Source organism: Vespa mandarinia, chromosome 6 (genome assembly GCF_050613455.1).
Source record: "Vespa mandarinia isolate Hongniang chromosome 6, ASM5061345v1, whole genome shotgun sequence".
Classification (NCBI taxonomy): domain Eukaryota; kingdom Metazoa; phylum Arthropoda; class Insecta; order Hymenoptera; family Vespidae; genus Vespa; species Vespa mandarinia.
In genome coordinates this window covers 3,413,044-3,432,994 of record NC_140815.1, presented here as the reverse complement: position 1 = coordinate 3,432,994, position 19,951 = coordinate 3,413,044, and the positions used below count along the sequence as shown (strand labels likewise).

The following is a 19,951-nucleotide window of genomic DNA, read 5'->3' as shown; positions in this document are numbered from 1 at the left end:
TTTTCTTTTCTTTTTTTTTTTTATGTAAAAATTCAACGTAAGAAACGATTAGTTTTAATTAGTCGAAGCTTTTTAAAATAACTTTAGTTATTAGCATTTAAACGACACTGATTCAAAATGAATGAAAAGAGAAAAAAGAGAATATGTAGGTCGAAATAAGATAGTGCCATTGTCGTAGAATTTAACTGTGTCATTAACCCCCATACATCGTTTGTCAGTGTGCCATGAAAATCCTATTAGGATTCTCTTCGACCTCTATGACTTTTGATGATACTGATAGGTTTTAACGTGTAACGTTGCTTGCTCGAGAAAATCGATTGAACCTCGAATAAACAGTAGTCGGTTCTCAGTTCTCTTTAAAACTTTCATGAAAATACAATTTCTATTTAAACCAATGAGATGATCTTTTAAAATGATCATTTTTAAATGTCTAACGTTAATTTTAATTTTTATCGTTGAATTTTATCATTCATAAAGTTTCATGAATATTACATTCAAATTAATTTATACTTGAATCTGTAGAAAAAAAGTCAAAGATATTAAACAAGGAGTTTCGTTTAAATTGAAATATCTTTTTTAAAATATTTGTATCAAAATTTTTAAACTTATCGAGACCATCTGAAGGTCGTTAAAATTTGATATTTTATCGTATTATCGAAAATAACTGTAACATTTTAAGCATTACAATTAGATAAGATAAACTATATAATTTGAAATACCCGCGTAATTAATTGAAGAAAGCTCCATTTTGAATGATAGCATTCACTGAAAATAATACAAGTGAAATCTTTATTTTCATTTTCACGTGTTATTCATCTTCTAACAAGCGAAAGGAGAAATCGAAGATTCTAACATTCATTCACGCTTACGTGATAATTTATGTTTAGATCAATTTTTTTTTTTTTTTCTATATCTGCGTAAGGAAAGTTATAAATTTATAATACGAAAGAATTCGACATTAATTTCCGTGTTATTTTAACAACATTTATATTACATATATATATATAAAATTTTTGTCTTTTTTTATTATTATGTTTATAACATGCAATAAATATATACTTACTAATAATTATGTTTAATAACATTACGGTTATTATTTCTTTTTAAATAATGATAATTTTTTCACTTAAAATAATATTCAGTAAATATTTAATTATTAATCGAAAATTTTCTATAATAATAATAACAACAATAATAACAATAATAATAATAACAATAATATATAAACAATAAATTCCCAGTAAATGTTTAATTATTAAATTTTTTTATTATAAAAAAATTTCTATAATAAAAAAACATTTGTATTTTCACAATTTTCTTAACGAATATTAATTAATTAATTAAAAAAAAAAAAAAAAAAAAAAAGGTTACTAGTATAAAAAAAAAGAAGGTTACTAGTATTTACAGATTAAAAAAGAAAAGAGAACGAAAAAACTCTAGCGAATAACAAAACTATATCCTATTAAGAATATTTATCGACATTGACTTTATTAATTCTTCATGTTAGTTTGAAAAATTATATCGACCGACCGAGATGTAATCTATAATATTATTCGAATAAATAATAGAACTGACGTGGAAGTAGATGGAACTATGTTGATGACACGCGATAATCAGGAAGGTTGCTTGGCTCATTGACAGAAATATTGCCAACGTAAGCGTATTGCGTATCGATCCGAAGTTTTAACACTTCATACAGTTTTCTGCTTGGGAACGTTTTCCTTGATGAAGAGAGGAGATAACGAGAAAAGATAGTCACTAAAATACCAGACATTTACTAAATCTACTAAACCAATTTCTACTTCCTAATTCAAACAATTAGGTATATTCGTCAATATTTCTTTTATATAATCCAATTGCATAATTTTGTTCTATCATTTAGCATGATTAAATTAATTCCGACAAAGTAAGCCGAATTTTTGATTAATTTGAAAAACAATATTTATTCGATATTATTCATTTTTTTATTCTCTTTCATTATTATTATTATTATTATTATTATTATTGTTATTGTTATTGTTATAAGTAAGAAAAATTATTTCGTGACATAATTATTATGCATTCAGTAATGCCCGTATTATTGCAAAGAAATTTTTATATGTAAATTAAAAATTTTTAAACACGTAATTAATTGAAAATTAATCTTGATTGGAAGAAAGTAGAATTTGGAATAATTCGAAGAACGATATCTCTTTCAAATTATTTATTTATTTATTAGTTCATTATTATATCTAAGTAAAATCAATTTCAATTGGTATTATATTTAATTTCATTGTAATTGGTGATAGAAATTATAGCATTAGACGTCATACGTATTATTAAAAAGAAATTTTTATGCGTAAATTAAAAATCACAATACGTAATTCATTTAAAAATTAATTTCTGTATAGAAAGAAAGTTGAATATTAGACGAATTCGAAGAACGATTTCTCTTCGAAAGTATTTATTTTTTTTTATTAACTTATTATAATAGATAATTCGTGACAGTATTATTCCTCCCGTTTGTACGTATTATTAAATATAAATTTTAATGGGCAAATTAAAAATTAATTTCGATCGAAAGAAAATAGAATTTAAACGAATTCGAAGTACGATATTTTTCATTAGAAATTATTCAATCAAATTATTTATTTACTTATTTATTTATTGTACTTTTTAAAGATGCTATTTCATTGCACTTGATTGTACGTATTTATGTATACCTGTATAAAAAATAAAAGAAAGAAAAAAAGAAAAGGAAGAAAGAAAAGAAAGAAAGAAAGAAAGAAAAAGAAAGGAAAAAAATTGTAGAAGAAAATGGTCTTCACCGCATCCTGAATATAACAGAAAGAGAAATGTGAAAGAAAAGACGAACATCAGTTGGTAAGCAGTGCAGTCATTGTGGTATAGTTGTGAGAGAAACGGAAGTGGTACTCTGTATTGTCCATTTCCGTGAATGTTTTTTTCTTCTTTTTTTTTTCTTTTCTTTTTTTTTGTTTTTTTTTTTTTTTTTTATCTTTTTTGTTCACTTTCACACCTTCCTAATGACAGCCACAGTAAATACACAATTCAAAAGATTCCAAAGCTCGTAATACGATTTTATTATTTTTGCAATTGAATAAATTTAACAAAAATTTCATTCCAACGTTTAATATATAGATTTATGACGTAATATTATTTCGTCTATATTCACAATAATTACAACAAATTCAAATATTTTCTAATGAATTTTATCTTAACTCTTTACAAACCAATTTTTCTTTGAAAAATAATTATCCTTGAATACGTACTAACAATTAATTTTGACGAATAATTAACAAATTCAAAAGAACAAACAAAATGAAGAGATTAAAATATATATATAAAGAAAAAAAAAAAAAAAAAAAAAAAACACAAATTATACAGACATACGAGTATATACAATTGTACGATTGATTATAAAAAAAAAAAAAAAACCAACAATTAATTTTGACAAATTAATTAATAAATATTATTAGTAAATAAAACTGATTAAATAAGGTACGTGTAGCACGTGCAATATGGTTTTTCTAATTTCAATCGTAAAATCAGAAAGAAAAGAAATAAAGAAAATTATGAAAGAAACATAGATATAATAAAAAAAAGAAAAAAAAAAAAAAAAAAAAAAAAGAAAAAAAGAATTAAAGGAAATAACGAGAAAATAAAGTATAATAAAGTATAATAATCCGAGAGAATAAAAAAACAAAATAGAATTATTTTTTTTAACAATAGCAGGTAATCGTATCGAGGTCATTGCTCGCCCCATAATAACAACATAGTCCAATAATATCAAATAGATGAGGCCAAAGGATAGGCTTGGCTTAATTATCGACGTAAATCACGAGAGGATATGCTCGTTGTTAGAAGCTAATCCCCGAACGCGGGTCCATTGAGGTGATTTCACGGTTTCCGGTTTCTGCGTGTGCGCGCTCGTTTGGTCTCGTGCAATGAAACTGTCTGTTCGTTCACCGGAATTCCGCCGGCAGCTGCCAACGAGATATTCCTCTCTTCTTCTTCGTGCAATCTCAACGTTCTACCTACCAACCCATCATCTATGTTTGTATGTGTGTATGTAAGTACATATGTACTTAAAGCACGTATATGTATGTATGCATGTATGTACTTTTGTTGACCCGTGTTGAGAATTAAGAAGTTAAAGGTGCACCTCGTATAAATGTAATCAATTTTTACTTTCAAAAACATCATCGTCATTTTTCTTTATTTTAATCATGATTTATTTATTTAGTTTTTAATTTTTTATATAGTATAATTCTTTTTTATATGATATGATATATATATATATCATATAATATATAATAAATATAATAAATGTCGTTTTACATTAAACTTTATTAAATATGTTGTTTAAATAATTATTTAAAAATTATTATTATGTTTAACTATTTTGTTTAATATTAATTTTACAACTGCATTTATCGAGATAAAAGTCTTAAAGGTATGCACATCGTGAATGATATCATTATATATATATATGTATATACATACATGATTAAAATAATCAGTAACGATATGCTCATAATGTTAATTGCACTTACGTGCTTGGATCTCGTAATATCTCAGGATAAACTTTTTTTTTGTTGTCCTCTTTTTCATAAAGACTTAATAAATTGATTAATTACTTAATTACTTAATTAATAACTTTGTCTATATTTTCCTTCAAACTTGCAATTTAATATAATATATAAATAAGGTCTATAAGAATTGTTTATTAATGATTGTGAAATATCTACTACAATAAATAATGGTCTTAAACAATCGATATTGTGAAAAACGAAGATAGTTATAGGTACGTTTAATTAATTATACGCAACAAGGAATGTATACTTATCGTAAATATGATCCTCGTAACAGTGATGCTTATTGTTCTAAACAAGCACGTGTCATTAATCAACGTTAATAGATACTTCGTAGAGAATTTCCAAAGCGAATAGGCGTGTTCGGAGATTAGCATATCGTTTGTCACGAATTTAGGATAAATTTTAGAAATTTTTTTATATTGCAATTATATCGTAATAAATTAGGATAGAAAACAACGATTTTAAAGATAAATTATTATATATATAAAAAAAAAAAGTAATAAAAGAAAATAAAATAGATATATAAAAATAGATATATAAAAAAGAAATATATAATAATAAGTATATAGAAATTTTTCTATGTATATGTAAATAAAAATAGTCTGTGAATATTAAAATATATCTGCAAAAAGAAATGTAGGCAACAATATATTTATTACATATACATACACATAAGACGGTTTCTATATTAAAAATAAAAAGTAGATCAATCCATATGCTCGATAATGAGTATGCAGTTAACGCTATATCTGTTAACTTTTTTCAATTGTCATGCAATAATTATTCGTTATCGATTGAAAAAAAACGTCGTTTCCGAAATCATGACCTTTACTAAAAGTAAACAACAAATGTATAAACAAAAAATTTGTTTATCCTGTTTCACACGTTAATTTCGTCATCTCTTCCTGATTATAAAGCTACATTTAAATGATTCGGCGTTATTTATATATGTATGTGTATTATAAAAATATCGATCCTTTTGCAAGAGAAAAACATTAACATTACAAAAAAATCGATGTTAACTCTTGCCTGCTTTGACGCAATGATAAGAGAATCTTTCCTGATAAACTCCCGACTAAGTTTTCATATCAGATAAGCTACAAAACATCCAGCCAAAGCACGGAAAAGTACTTACATTCAATATATTGAAGAGAACTATATCTCCTATTTTTTAACAATATTTTGACATAATATATCATACTTCTCCAATAAAAAGTATAATAATTTTTAATATAATTAATTATATAATTATATTTTTTTTTGGCTACATAATGAACGATCTGGGGAAATCGAAAAAATGATCGAGGAAAAATTTAGAATTGTAGATCGAACTCTATAAAAAAAACCACAATTCGTCTTGTCATGATCTGATAGTGTACTCTAATCCTGATAGAATTGTATACCAATGCTAAAAGATAATAATTTATTTTCTTTATTAATTGTTAATGTGTTTTTTAATGAAAGGCATCATACAAGGTGTCCCATTTATTTTAAAAATTGGAGTATTTCGTGAAGGATTGACACTAGCAAAAAAATTTTTTACTAATATATTTGGTGTGAAGGACAAAATCATATATTACCTATCTTTTTTGTAAGTCAAGTGATAAATATCAAAGAGAAATTCATCTTCTTAAATAAATCTACATATTTTTCTTTTGACAGTTTTGTATCATTTACAGAAACAAATTCAATGACATACCATATGAGAACATTTATTATTGTAAAATATTATAAACAATGATCATTTTGTATAATTAGCAAATAAAATGTATTTTCTATGTATTATTAATGAAAATAAAAATAAAAATGTTTTACGAGAAAAGAAATCTGATGTGTTTTGCATTAAGTCAAATCATTTCTCCTTACCCACAATCCTGACTACTTTATTTCAAATACTGGACAAAGAAAAATCATTGCTACAAATCAAGTATCAGAAACACATGATGCGTAAAGAGGTGGCACGATTTCGCGTGCCACCTCCTGATAAGTTATACTCCCCCGTTAGAAATTTTAAATTCTAGAGAAAGGAGTAAATTTTCCCGCAAATCGAGTTTTGTAACAGGATCACATGATGCGTGAAGAGGTGGCACGTGAAATCGTGCCACCTCCTGGTAAGTTATTCTCTCCTGTTAGGAATTTCAAAACCGCCTGTGGTGCAAATATTTTCACCGAATTGAGTTTTGCGAACTATTCTTCTTATTAAGGTTTTCAAATTTTGTCGTATCACCAAAATTGCAAAATTTAATTATTATATAAAGAACAATTTTGTTTTTGGTATATAATTTATGTTATATTGGTTGAGCTTAATTTAAAACACACTGCATTTTTTAAAAATAAACATTTATTTTCATTTTAATTATTTATATGTACAAATTACATTGTATTTGTTGATTATAGATATATTGATATAATCATATAATTTATTATATAATATAATACATTAGTATATAATTTGAAATCATATAATGCAGTATAATGTAATATATATATATGTATGTGTATATTTTATTATATTATTATTTAGCTTATACACTTTTTTATGTATGACTGATATCGAAACATTTTGTTATTTAAATTTCGTTTGCATTATTTACCGATTCTTTATTATTCATATCTTTAATGTCATCAATAGCACAAATTTGTTCTAAGAGTTATGTGGTCTTTTTTCTTCTTCTTGGATATCTTCTATGTCCTCTTGTGTATTATCATTGCTAGTTGTTTAATTTTATGAAAATCTACATGAATCTACTTGATTACTATTTAGTTGCATTGCATTGATTTCGTTAGCCAACTGAAAAAGAAAATAATAAATTATTTTTATTTTTCATATTGTTTTGATTTATTTTGATTGCATTTAAAAATAATAATCACAAACTTACTCTTCTTCCTTAATTCTTTGGTCATAAAATTCTCTACTGTAATACTATAAAACCAGGATATCATGCGCCATAAATTTTCTTTCGCAGCAACTCATCTCGAGTTATAATAATTGCTTGAAGTTTATTACTAGATAGTTTAGATTTTGTCGAAAAATAAGATATCATTGTTTGTAAAAGTCTTATAGTTCGCATACGTTTTAAAATAGATCTCTTTGGAGAAAAGGCACGATCGAGTGAGTGATAGAGGATGTAAAACAATAGAAATGACAAAGTCTCGTTGATTTTCAAAAAGTGTATAAGAGAAAATTATATCCAGAAAGACAACACGCATATATGTATATGTGATACATATATCATATATATATATATATATATATATATATCTGTTTCATTTATATATTTTGTTACAATATGTAAATATGCAGTAATTTTATTTATGTGTATATGCGCATTTATTACTTAAAACTTTTTCTATAATATAAATAAAATAAATCTGTTATTTATAAATATTTCGTATATATATATATTTTTTTTTTTTTACTATAAATCTTAAATATATAAATCTATATTTATAAATGTATCGATCGACTTATTAATTCAATATGATGTGAACAAAGAGTAAAATGAGGTTTCTGACGCGGGCGTATCAGAATCAATCGGAAAAGTTGTTTCGCCATGATGAAAATACATTTTTTTTTTCGTTCTCACGCGACAGAAAGAGAAAAAAGAAAATAAATTAACGTTGGGATTGCAAAATATTAGATTCTTTAGTGCGAGCCAAGTACTATACAAAGCAAGTTACGCGTATTACGTTGGAAGAACGAGCCGACCCTGTTACCACGACTGCTACTACTATGAAGACACACGTTTCTTTAGAAAGAAAAAGAGAGAAAGAGAAAGAAATAATGAAAGAGAGAAAAAGAGAGAAAGAGAGAGAGAGAGAGAGAAATTAATAACAATAAACATCCGACACAAGGACGTTCGTTGCTCGCTATGCGATTTCTAATGCTCTAAGTATTGTATTATTAAAGTCTTGCTAAATTTTTCGTCCTCGCATTTGTTTGACAACGAGTCATCTGATGAGAATGAGTTAGAAAAACAGTATTGATTAGAATGATGAAATATAATTTGCTAATTAATATGTATCAGGAAAAATAAATGATTAATCAAATTAATGGATTATAATCTTTAGAATAAATCTGAATTAAATAAAAAAAATAAAAAATAAAAAAAAAGAGATAATAGATTAACAACGAGTCATCCGAATTAAGAAAACAAAACTGATTAGATCGATGGAATCTAATTTTCTAATTAACACGTTCTAGAAGAAATAAGTAATTAATCAAATTAATAGTACATTATCTTGGGATTAATATGTGGCAAGACAAAAAGAAAATTGATTATATCAATAAAATCAGATTTTACAATTAATAGAAACTAAAGGGTCGCTTAAATGAATTCATTAGATTGATGGGAAAACATAATTTATAATTAATCTGAAATTGATCTTAGGAAAAAGAAATTAATTCGATTAGAATTGATTAGAAGCAGATTTTACAATTAATTTACAATTGATTTGAGCTAATTCTTTTTTATATGATTTGAAATCTATTTTTTAATTGAGCTAAGACAAAGAAATAGAATTGGATCGACGAAAAATAATTTCGAAATAATTCTGACGTAGAAAAACAAATTAAAATTAAAAAGAGGGTAGAAAGATCGATAAACTCAAATGTCACAATTTATCTGAAACTACGTGTTTCTTTCTGATTAGATCAGAGGGACGAATTTTATAAAGTATACATCAAAAAAAAAAAAAAAAATATGTTTATATTGTTTCTATAAAAAAAGATTACCCAATGCGTGGCCAATACGTGTAGGTTCAAATAATAAATATTTGTTATGTTCGAACACGAATGACGGAACAAAACTTCCACTTCAATCGTTTACATTTGCATATCGATTTATTTACATGAGACAAAAATATATCTACATACTTTACGTTTATCGAATCGATAACAGTTGTATTTTATCAGATAAATATCATTCTATTTATTGATCAGACGAATAGAATACATAAATATATCGGGTGTACCGAAAATCTTAATAGAATTGGGAAAGAGATTATTTCTTGAAAATAATAAGAAAGAATAAAAAAAAGTCATAGAAATAAAAAAAAAAAGTCAAAGTGATCTAAGTAACTGATAAACTAAATATTGCCTTTTTGCATGTGTAATTTAATTAATAAAATTCTTTTCTTATAATTGTATTCTTATTTTCTTATGATTCTTTAAGCGATAAATTGGAATTTCAAAAAAAAAAAAAAAAAAAGGAAAAAAAGAAAAAAAAAGAAACAAAATGAATAAGAAATAAGATAAAGATAAAGAAAATAAAAGAAGAGGATTAAATAAACAAATATAAAGACGTTAGATAACGAAGAACGTAAGATGTAAATCTTCATTAATTTTAATAGGTTATACAATTAGTAACAAGAATCAGGACAATAATAATTAATCTTGTCTGGTGCGGCGATTGACCCAGTAATAAAGCGTTATATACGTGTACACTCCAATTTTCAGAACGAAAGCTAGCTCAAACATAATCGGTTAGTTCCGTCGAGCAGATTAAAATGCCGGATAAGGTTAGAACGAGTTCGACTCATCTCGAGATTAAGAAGAATTAAAAGACGCATCATTTTACTCATGACAGTTGCTTATATACACTTGGTATATTTATATACTCGGTATATAAATATGTACTGCATAATTCATAGAAAAGGAATTATCTATTTATCATTGATAAACATTGTCACATACAATTTATTCTTCATAATCATTCTCGAATTAATTAACAAAACTATAAATAACTAAAAACATGAATTATTCGTATCAAACGAATTGATTAATATTTTGTTAAAAAAAAAAAAAAAAGAAAAAAAAAAAAAAGAAAAGAGAAAGAAGAAAACGAATTAGATCAAAAGTTTGAATGATTAATAATATGTAGAAAAATTTGACAGAAAAGATATAATTGAATTTGTGGAAACAAAGAATGAATGAAAGAGAAAGAGAGAGAGAGAGAGAGAGAGAGAGAGGGAGAGAGAGAAATTAATAAACATAAATATTGGAAATAATCCAGAAATGAAAAATTGATGAAGATATCCAAAGATAAGGAACATAAACGTAACCAAGTAGACAATTTCCTCTAGGAACGATCTTGTTCTCCGCTTTTAAAGATATGAAAGAACTTGAATCGAGCTCAAGGCAACTAGCACGAACTCAATGCAGATTCTATCGAGCCAAATAGAGATATAAGTACATATGTATTAAATACATATATATGTATATGTATATATCTACGTATAATGGTACACACCTACTTGTATCATTTCTTCTTTCGTCGTTGAGTAGGTTCAGGCTCGTTCACGTCATTTTATCGTAACAAGAGAGAAACGACAAAAGAAACTGTGGTTCAAGTGACCTCTTGTTCTTTCTCTCTCTCTTTCTCTCTCTCTCTCTCTCTCTCTCTCTCTCTCTCTCTCTCTCTCTCTCTCTATCTATCTATCTATCTCTATCTATCTATTTATCTATCTATCTCTATGGATAACAACTGTTCCGTGTATTGAAACATGAATCACCATATAGTACAAACGTAATCCTGTTTCATAAGTTTACACGGAAATATAATTTTTATTTTTCCTTTTCCTCTGATCGATTTGAATTAAAAAGTCATTATTCGATGACAATCTAACTGATTCATAAATGCAATTATGTTTCCTCGAGAATGAGTATCATCTTTTCATCTTTTTCTTTTTTTTTTTATTTTTTTTTTTTTTTTTAATATTTAGTACTTAGTTATAGTAATATAGTAATATAGTTTTATAATAGTTTTATAAAAAAAAAAAATTTTCTTTTTCTCTTGATTCATTATAAAATATAAAATTATTGTTATTTGAATTATTTTAATTTATTGTAAACTATAAAATTATTCGCATAACGTTAATCATTTAACGTTAATTATTTAGTATCAAAAAAGTATTCTATTTTATTCTACTTTTTATTTTATTTTTATTATATTACAGAATAATCCATTAAAATTTATGATCATATACCTTTTTAATAATTTCATTCTAATTCTAATCAGCTCCGAAAAAAGAGAGAGAGAGAGAGAGAGAAAGAGAGAGAGAGAGAGAAAGAGAGAGAGAAAGAGAGAGAGAAAGAGAGAGAGAGAGAGAAAGAGAGAGAAAGAGAGAGAGAAAGAGAGAGAGAGAGAGAGAGAAAGAGAAAGAAAGAGAACAAAAAAAATTTTTAGGACAGTTTCAAAACGAGATATAGAAATTTTCTAAACTTTATTCTAAATTCTTTCTAAATTATCAATGGTTAATATAAATGACAAGACAACACGTTACAAGATGTTTCAATGTTCCGGCTAAACGCTTCGTCGAATGTAAAAAAATCGATAAACGTGTTTCGGTTGGACAAACAAGTGTAGAAAATGCATTTCAATGTTATTCGTCGCGGTTTATCATTTGGCCTCTTTAAAATAGAAAAAAAAAAACTATCGTTATAGTTATATGTATTATGGATGAGTACTTAACATACATGTATCTATGTACAAACATAGGTAGGTGTCTAGAGAGAACATTATGTATACTTTCTAATCACATGTCCTGTCGTTACATTAACGATCATCTAAGCAGCCAAGAAAAATCTGTAATTATTACTAATATTATTATTATTATTATTATTATTATTATTATTATTATTATTATTATTATTATTATTATTATTATTATTATTATTATTATTATTATTATTATTATTATTATTATTATTATTATTATTATTATTATTATTATTATTATTATTATTATTATTATTATTATTATTATTATTATTTTTATTCTGAATCTCGTTATCTCGTTAAAAACATTTAAACATCGTTTCGTTGAAATTTTAGTTTCGATAAGCTCTCTCATAACAGTAAACAAATGCATATATATATATATATATATATATATATATATAAAATTTATATATATATAATATATATAATATTATATTACAATATATATATATATATATATAAATTTCGAAAGTTTCGTATCACTAATAATTAGCGGCATATTTATTTAATTTTGGAGATAAGTAAAACCCCTTTAGCGTATAAATAAATAATATAAATTAGAATGAAAATGTCGAATTAACGTGAGGTATTTCTATTTGGTAAAATATACATGACGTACAATGTCGAGAAATACTTTGGGAGATCTTCAAGAACGACTTAAATGTGACTCACTCTGAATATGTCTCTCTCTCTATCTCACTCACGTAGCTTCGTGTCTCTTCTAAAAATACATACAACATGTATATATACATATATCGTTGCTTTGTCCTCTCCTGTCGCGTGACATTCGACCTCGCTTGTAGTAAATCTTTCTCTCTCTCTCTCTCTTTCGTTTTTTCTTTTTCTCTCTATTTCTTTCTATCATTTTCTTTTTCGTCAATTGTATCAACCAATAAGAGCTCTCGAAAATTTTTGGAATTCGTTCAAAAGGCGCAAGCTTAAAAGTAATATATAGAAATCGATAGCTTTTTTATGTCTTCATTAAATTTGATCAGAAAAATGTGAATGATTCTATGTAGTATGTAGTAATATAGTGTATATATATATAGGAATATATATATATATATATATATATATATATATATATTAGGTGGACCGGAAAGTAATGTCGCTTTCTTAAATTAAATTCAAACGAATAAATTTTTGATAAGTTTTTATTTTTAATCACAATCAAATATCGACATGTGCAGAAACGACATTACTTTGCGGTACCCCTAATATATATATATATATATATATATATATATATATATATATTCCTATATGTATGCGAAGAAAAGATTTTATATGAAATTTTCTAATAAAAAATAGATTAGAAAATCTATGCTCTGTCTCTCTCTATCTCTCTCTATCTCTCTTCATTCATTGATTCATTCATTGAGAAAGAAAGAGAAAGAGAGAGAGAGAGAGAGAGAGAGAGAGAGAGACACAGAGAGAGATGTTGTATCTAAATAAATATAGATAAATTAATAAATAAAAATAAAATATATAAATATAATAGAAGACGAATAATTTATACGATGAAAATAATATAATAGTAAAACTATTGTTACACCTACAACGTTAAAATGAAAATATGAAGAAAAGTAAATGGTTTCGTTCTAATAATCACTCATCCGAATCTAACGTAATACTTTTTACATTGTTTTAGACAGGTCGAGTAAAAGTGGGCTAATCATCCTTTACGGTAGTGGCCTTTAAAAGCAGATTTCCAGTTCACACTTATTCGACTTAATATTCGAAAGAAATTTAATCTTTGAAAAAAAAAAAAAATGTTACAAAAAGCGTTCAAAAATGTTGAAAAAATTTTAATATTAATATCATTCGTCAAAACAATATTCATATCACAATTTTATTAAATTGCTAGTGTTCATAAGAAATAAAAAAAAAGAAGAAAAAAAAACGAAAAGGAAAAAGAAATAACGGTACGACATTGATCGTTCTTTCTCGTAATACATCATTGAAAGGGATAACGAGCTTCAATTCTAACTTAAAAGGAAAGTAAACTCATTTATTATCTTTCCTTGTCTTTTAAACAGTTAACCAATGTATCGTACGGTAAAAAATTCTACGATCCTTTTTATTAAATTCGAAGCACGAAGGATTAGTGTTAGTCATTGACGTGAATTCTTCGTAAATCGCTACGATATATATATATATATATATATATATATATATTATATATATAATACGATTATATATATATATATTATATATATAATACGATTATATATATATATATATATATATATATATATTATTCGATAAAGTTCTTAATAGTATATTACTTCGAGGTTACGTTCTATGTACATAAGTATCGCCATTTATTGTCATTAAAATTAGAAAGAATTTAAGGAAGTAATCAGGAAAAAATCTGGAAAATATCCGCGTATTTTTCTTATGACTCACAACGGAAGGACGAACTTGAAATATATATATATATATATATATATATATATATATATATATATATATAAGACGTAATAAATTGAATTAATGAATTTCAAATACAAAAGTGAATATTCATGTTTACAATCATTCTAATAGACTATCGAATTGATTATGATCAAGATACGTATAGAGATCAGACGTAAGTTTAACTTTCATTTGAATGAAAGCAATTTCGTTCTTTTAAAATTTGACTTTCATCGTGTTAAAGTTTCCTACTTTTTAAATGCATACATTGATACGTACATCCATGCATGCATACATACATACATACGTCCTCAGTCCTCAGCCTAACCCAACGAAATCCAAGAAAACCGGCATTGAATTCACCACACGGTTTCCGATCACGGAAGCATCTGCATATAAGTAGAAACTTATGTACCCTACGTGTATGTCATTCAGTCGATCGAAAACGCAATGAATAAATAAATTTAATTTGTCTCTAACATCTAATAGATAGAAAATATAATATATTTTCTAAATAAATATATTTTTTAATATATCACGTACTTCATTTTCTTATTATCGTTCATAATTTTACATTCATAATTTTACATATGTTTTTCAACGATCGTCGTTTAAAAAAAAAAAAAAAAAAGAAAAAAAAAATAAAAAGAAAAGAAATAAACATTCACACATACTATCGCAAATCTGCATCATCGTTTGATATTAATTTTTCAACATGAATTTCTATAAATTAGGTTTAAAAGCGAAATTGATTCATTGATACTATACCATTTGATTTTTCCACTCGGATTCATTAAAGGAACGCAAAGTCGCCAGTCAAAAAGGTAACCAGTTTTACACGAGACTTTCCGAGAAGAATAAGAATTAGAATAGGAATAAGAATAAGAATAAGAAGCAGAAGAAGAAGAAGGAGAAGACAAGAAGAAGCCCGTAAAAAGACGATAACTAAGTTTAAGAAAAGATAACGATCTTCGAATGGAAAGTCAAGGGAAACTCGAAATAGAGATATAAAGAGAACGCATTACGATCACTTACCATGTTGACAAACGAACGTGATTTGTCCTCGAATATGTATCACGTGTCTCCGAAATAAGTCACTTTCTCCTGTATAAATTGTAAATAAAAATGATTTCTAGTTCGTCCTTCTTCAATTTTAATTTTCTTCGATGTTATTTTCAATATTAAATCTTTTTTGAATAAAAATCGTTCTCGACACGGCACAATCTGATATATATATGTATATATATATATATATATATATATATATATATTCATATACATACATATATATATATATACACACAAACATATATATTTATAATATATATATATATATATATATATATATATATATATATATATATAAAGTTTAATAGCAAAGATCCGTCGAGTTAATTCGAACGTCGAACTCACTTATACATGTGCATGCTTTCATGTGTTAAATATGTGTGATAACATTACATTTATATATATATATATATATATATATATATATATATGTATATATATATGTATGCATGTATATATATAGTACGATGGGACAACGTACCGAAGAACACGTACGAGAAAAAAAAAAGAAAGATATATAGTAGGTGAGTGTAGCGCGCGCTACCGTCAACGCGAAGAGAAGACGCGAAACGACACTACTTCTCTCGTGGTTCGTTGCGCACTGATCGACGGCATTACTCGATGTTAAGCGACGAGTCACGAAGCGAACGATATACGTCACGCTCTCTGACGTCATTCTCGGAGACGCGCCAACTTTGTCTCGTCAGACTTCGTATCTCTTCGGGTCGGTATCGTCGATTACTACGTTATCTATCAAGGAAATCTTTTGTTTCCTATTGTTATTAACAAAAAATATAACTTTTGGTTGTAGATATTAAATATTTTGTCAGTTGTTTAATATAAATCTTTTCTTTAATTAAATATATATATATATATATATATATATATATATATATATATATATATGTATGTATGTATATATAAATTGCACACACATATACACACGCACATACATACACATACACACATGTATGTATATATCTATTACTTTGCTATTTGAAACTGTTAAATGGGATTAATTTGAAATAAATATTGAAAGTTACTATTGCTTGTCAATATTATTATCTTGGCAAATAATTGTAACAATATAAAATATATCGTTGTTTTGTTAAATAGATATTTAAACTATCGAAAAAAAATTAACTTGAAATTAATATAACAATTTACGTTAAACGTTATGAAATTAATATTACAATTTTTTAAGTTTAATATCTAATATAAACGAGTAATTATAAGTCAATTCGATTTATAAATTTAAAAAAATATGATGATCGATATAAAAATTCGAAAATATACAAAAATATTTTTTGCTTTACTTCTCTTCAGTAAAATTTTTTTTCTATATCAGTGAATAGCAACATTTGAATGTTTCTAGGTAGGTAACACGTTCCGTTTGTCGTAATTTTGGTGAAATCTTCAAAACACTTCCGTTAGGAATATAATTGGTGTCCGACTAGCAGTGCACTGACTACCGTTAACGGTAATTATAACGATATCGTACGATGCATTTACGTGACACATCGTATGTACTATGACAGTAAAATTTCAAAATGAATAAGATTAAAAAAATAGAATTTTTTTTATATATTATAGTAATACATATAAATAAAAAAAAGAAATATACGAATAAATATATTAGTATGATATAATAAATAGTTATAAAAATAAATATAATATCACACACACACACACACACATATATGTATATAATTTCAATATAATATAGAAATTATATATTAGTGATTAGATCAATATCTTTAAATTCGATATTTATACTGTGTACGTATGTATACGTGTATGTTATTTGTAATTTTCTTTAATGAAAATTATTAAATGAATTCGATCGTTAAAAATTTTTGATGTATTTAAAATGATTCAAATTATCTGTTAAAATTGTTCGAATATTTCCGTTCTACTTGTCCCTGACGAACTAAAAATACATGATATTTCTCTATGTCAATCTCTTTTTTGATGACCCTGAAACATTCCTTGCAAATGGACAGAGAAAGAGAGAGAGAGAGAGAGAAAGAACTATCGCAAAGATAAAAAAAAAGAGAAATAAACGAAGAGAGGATGACGATGACTACGATGATTCACATTCACGTTCACGTTCAGGATTATTTTTTATTCATAAATATGTATCGTCCCACTAGTTCGACATAATCATTATTAAGTCACATAAATTAATGATTCATTAGAGATATCTTATATGGTTTTTCGATAAGGCCTATCGTCGATTATCGGTATTGTTGATAACGTACGTCTTTTGTTATACGAGATTTAGAAACGAAAGCATTTTACCGTTGCTATTATTAGATTAGATTTTCTAATCATTTTTGTTTATTTCCTTATGTTTTTTAATAAACTTCATATTGATAGGTACAATTTCATGCGAAATAATCGTGGAATCAAATTATAATGCGAATTATTATCCGAATAATGTTAATTGTTATATAATTAATTTTTCTAAACAAAAAGAATATTATTATATATTATTTCGTTCGTATAAAATTCTTAACAGTTTCTTCTCTCTCTTTCTCTCTCTCTCTCTTTTTCTTTTTAAATTCTTTCTCTCATTTTTCTTCTTTTTTTAAATTCTTTCTTTCTTTTTTTCGTTTTGAAATTTTTTTTTAATAGAACACGTTATCGCGGAAAACTTATTTGAAAAAAATGAATACAGGTCGTATTGACTGCATGAACTTTTTTATAAATGGCAGCATATCAAACTTGACGATACAATAGGATCGGAAAACCGCAGTAACGCGAAAAGCAACGGGTATCGATCGATCGATGCCAATAACCTCACCTCTTTCTGCCGTTTTACGGCTTTCGCAACGTTTGCACGGGGGTATTGCACTGAAAATCACGTAATTCCGGTAGATATTCTTCTGAACACATTTGTCTTTTCCCTTATAAATTCTCGATGTACTACTTTTCTTACGTGTAGTAGTTACGAGTAATGTTAATTCACAAGTTTCTAATGTAGAGTTTCTAATGCAAGATGTATAATAATTTTACTAATAATATTACATATATATATATATATATATATATATATATATATATTTCTACAAAAGAAATATAATAGTAATTTCAATTAAGAAATTATTATAAATAGATATTATATAAATGTGTAATAATTTCTATAATTTAATTTTACTTTTTAATTTAATTATATATTTAATTATATATTTAATTATATATATATATATATATATATATATATATATAATAAATAGTAATATTTAATATTTTCTTACATTTTATTCAGATTCCTTGTTTAACAATATCACGATTAAATTGCTTTTTATTCCCTCATAGACGATACTTATAAAAAAAAAAAAAAAAAAAAAAAAAAAAATTGACATTGACCTTGGAGATTAATATAAACAACCGCGTGTGTAAATATTTTTAAACACATCGTGAAGAACATTTGGTAAATCCATAATACTCGTTAATGCGCATAATAACGATAATTTATGTCGAAACATTACAAAGTCATAATTTAATCTCATTTATTTATCATGAGAGAGAATTTTTAATACTTCGATTCTATTCAAACGTTTTTCTACTTAGAACGAAGAAATGATTTAAGAGAAAATTAATAAAGATATTAGAATTAGGCATTTTTAAAGGAAAAAAAAAAAAAAACAAATTATGTCACAACTTATGCCATATTCAATTTATGAAAATCTACTTGTTAAGCAAGTTAACAATGGGAAGTTTTATCTACTTGGAGTAAATTTAGAAAATGAATATACAATATAAAAAATGTGGTACTGGTTATGTTTCATGATAAATTTTCTTTATCCAAAAAATGGAGAGGTAAGCATTTATAAAAAAAAATAAAAAAAAAATAAAAAAGAAAGTGCATCTTCTCTCTCTCTCTCTCTCTCTCTCTCTCTCTACATTTCTTCCATTTTCTTATTTTTCTTTTCTATTTTATCGTAGTAGACAATCGTCAAGGATAAATTTTTTACCATCTCGAAGATCTCTAGTCTTCCGCATGATATGTGTATGCGCGAGTGCGCGCGCGCGCGCATCTATGGTAATGTTCTATATCATAATCTTCCACACGAGACAAACGTTACTTACTTTCGTCGAAAATTTCATGTAATATTTTTAGCCGTCTCCTCCATGGCGAACCTTTCCTAGAAAAAAAGTAAAAAAGTAATGTTAGAGTTGAACTAAGTTCTCAAAGAATTCTAAAAAAAAAAAAAAAAAGAAAAAAGAAAGAAATAGAAGAAAAAAGAAAAAAGAGTAAAAAAGAATAAAAATCTTCTTTTTTTTCTGGTTTTTCTTTTTTTTTTCTTTTTTGTTTTTTTTTTAATGCATTATTAAATTAAACAATTAAACATAGATAAATTAATT

General features: G+C 25.6%; 1 protein-coding gene across 2 annotated transcripts in view; it reads right to left on the bottom strand.

Moving 5' to 3' along the window:
* The window catches only part of LOC118441096 (unconventional myosin-Ie), a 61,930-nt gene extending 45,744 nt beyond the window's left edge, over positions 1–16,186 (bottom strand). Inside the window, exons 1-3 of one of the 2 annotated variants that reach the window (XM_085657993.1) lie at positions 16,062–16,186; positions 15,548–15,616; positions 15,281–15,356 (exon numbers count right to left, since the gene is read on the bottom strand). In XM_085657993.1, the coding sequence (XP_085514119.1) occupies positions 15,281–15,283 (3 nt within the window). In that variant the 5' untranslated portion in view covers positions 15,284–15,356; positions 15,548–15,616; positions 16,062–16,186. The remainder of the gene's footprint in view (positions 1–15,280; positions 15,357–15,547; positions 15,617–16,061) is intronic. The other variant, XM_035865078.2, reaches the window with a different exon arrangement.
* Between the last annotated feature and the right edge of the window lie 3,765 nt (positions 16,187–19,951).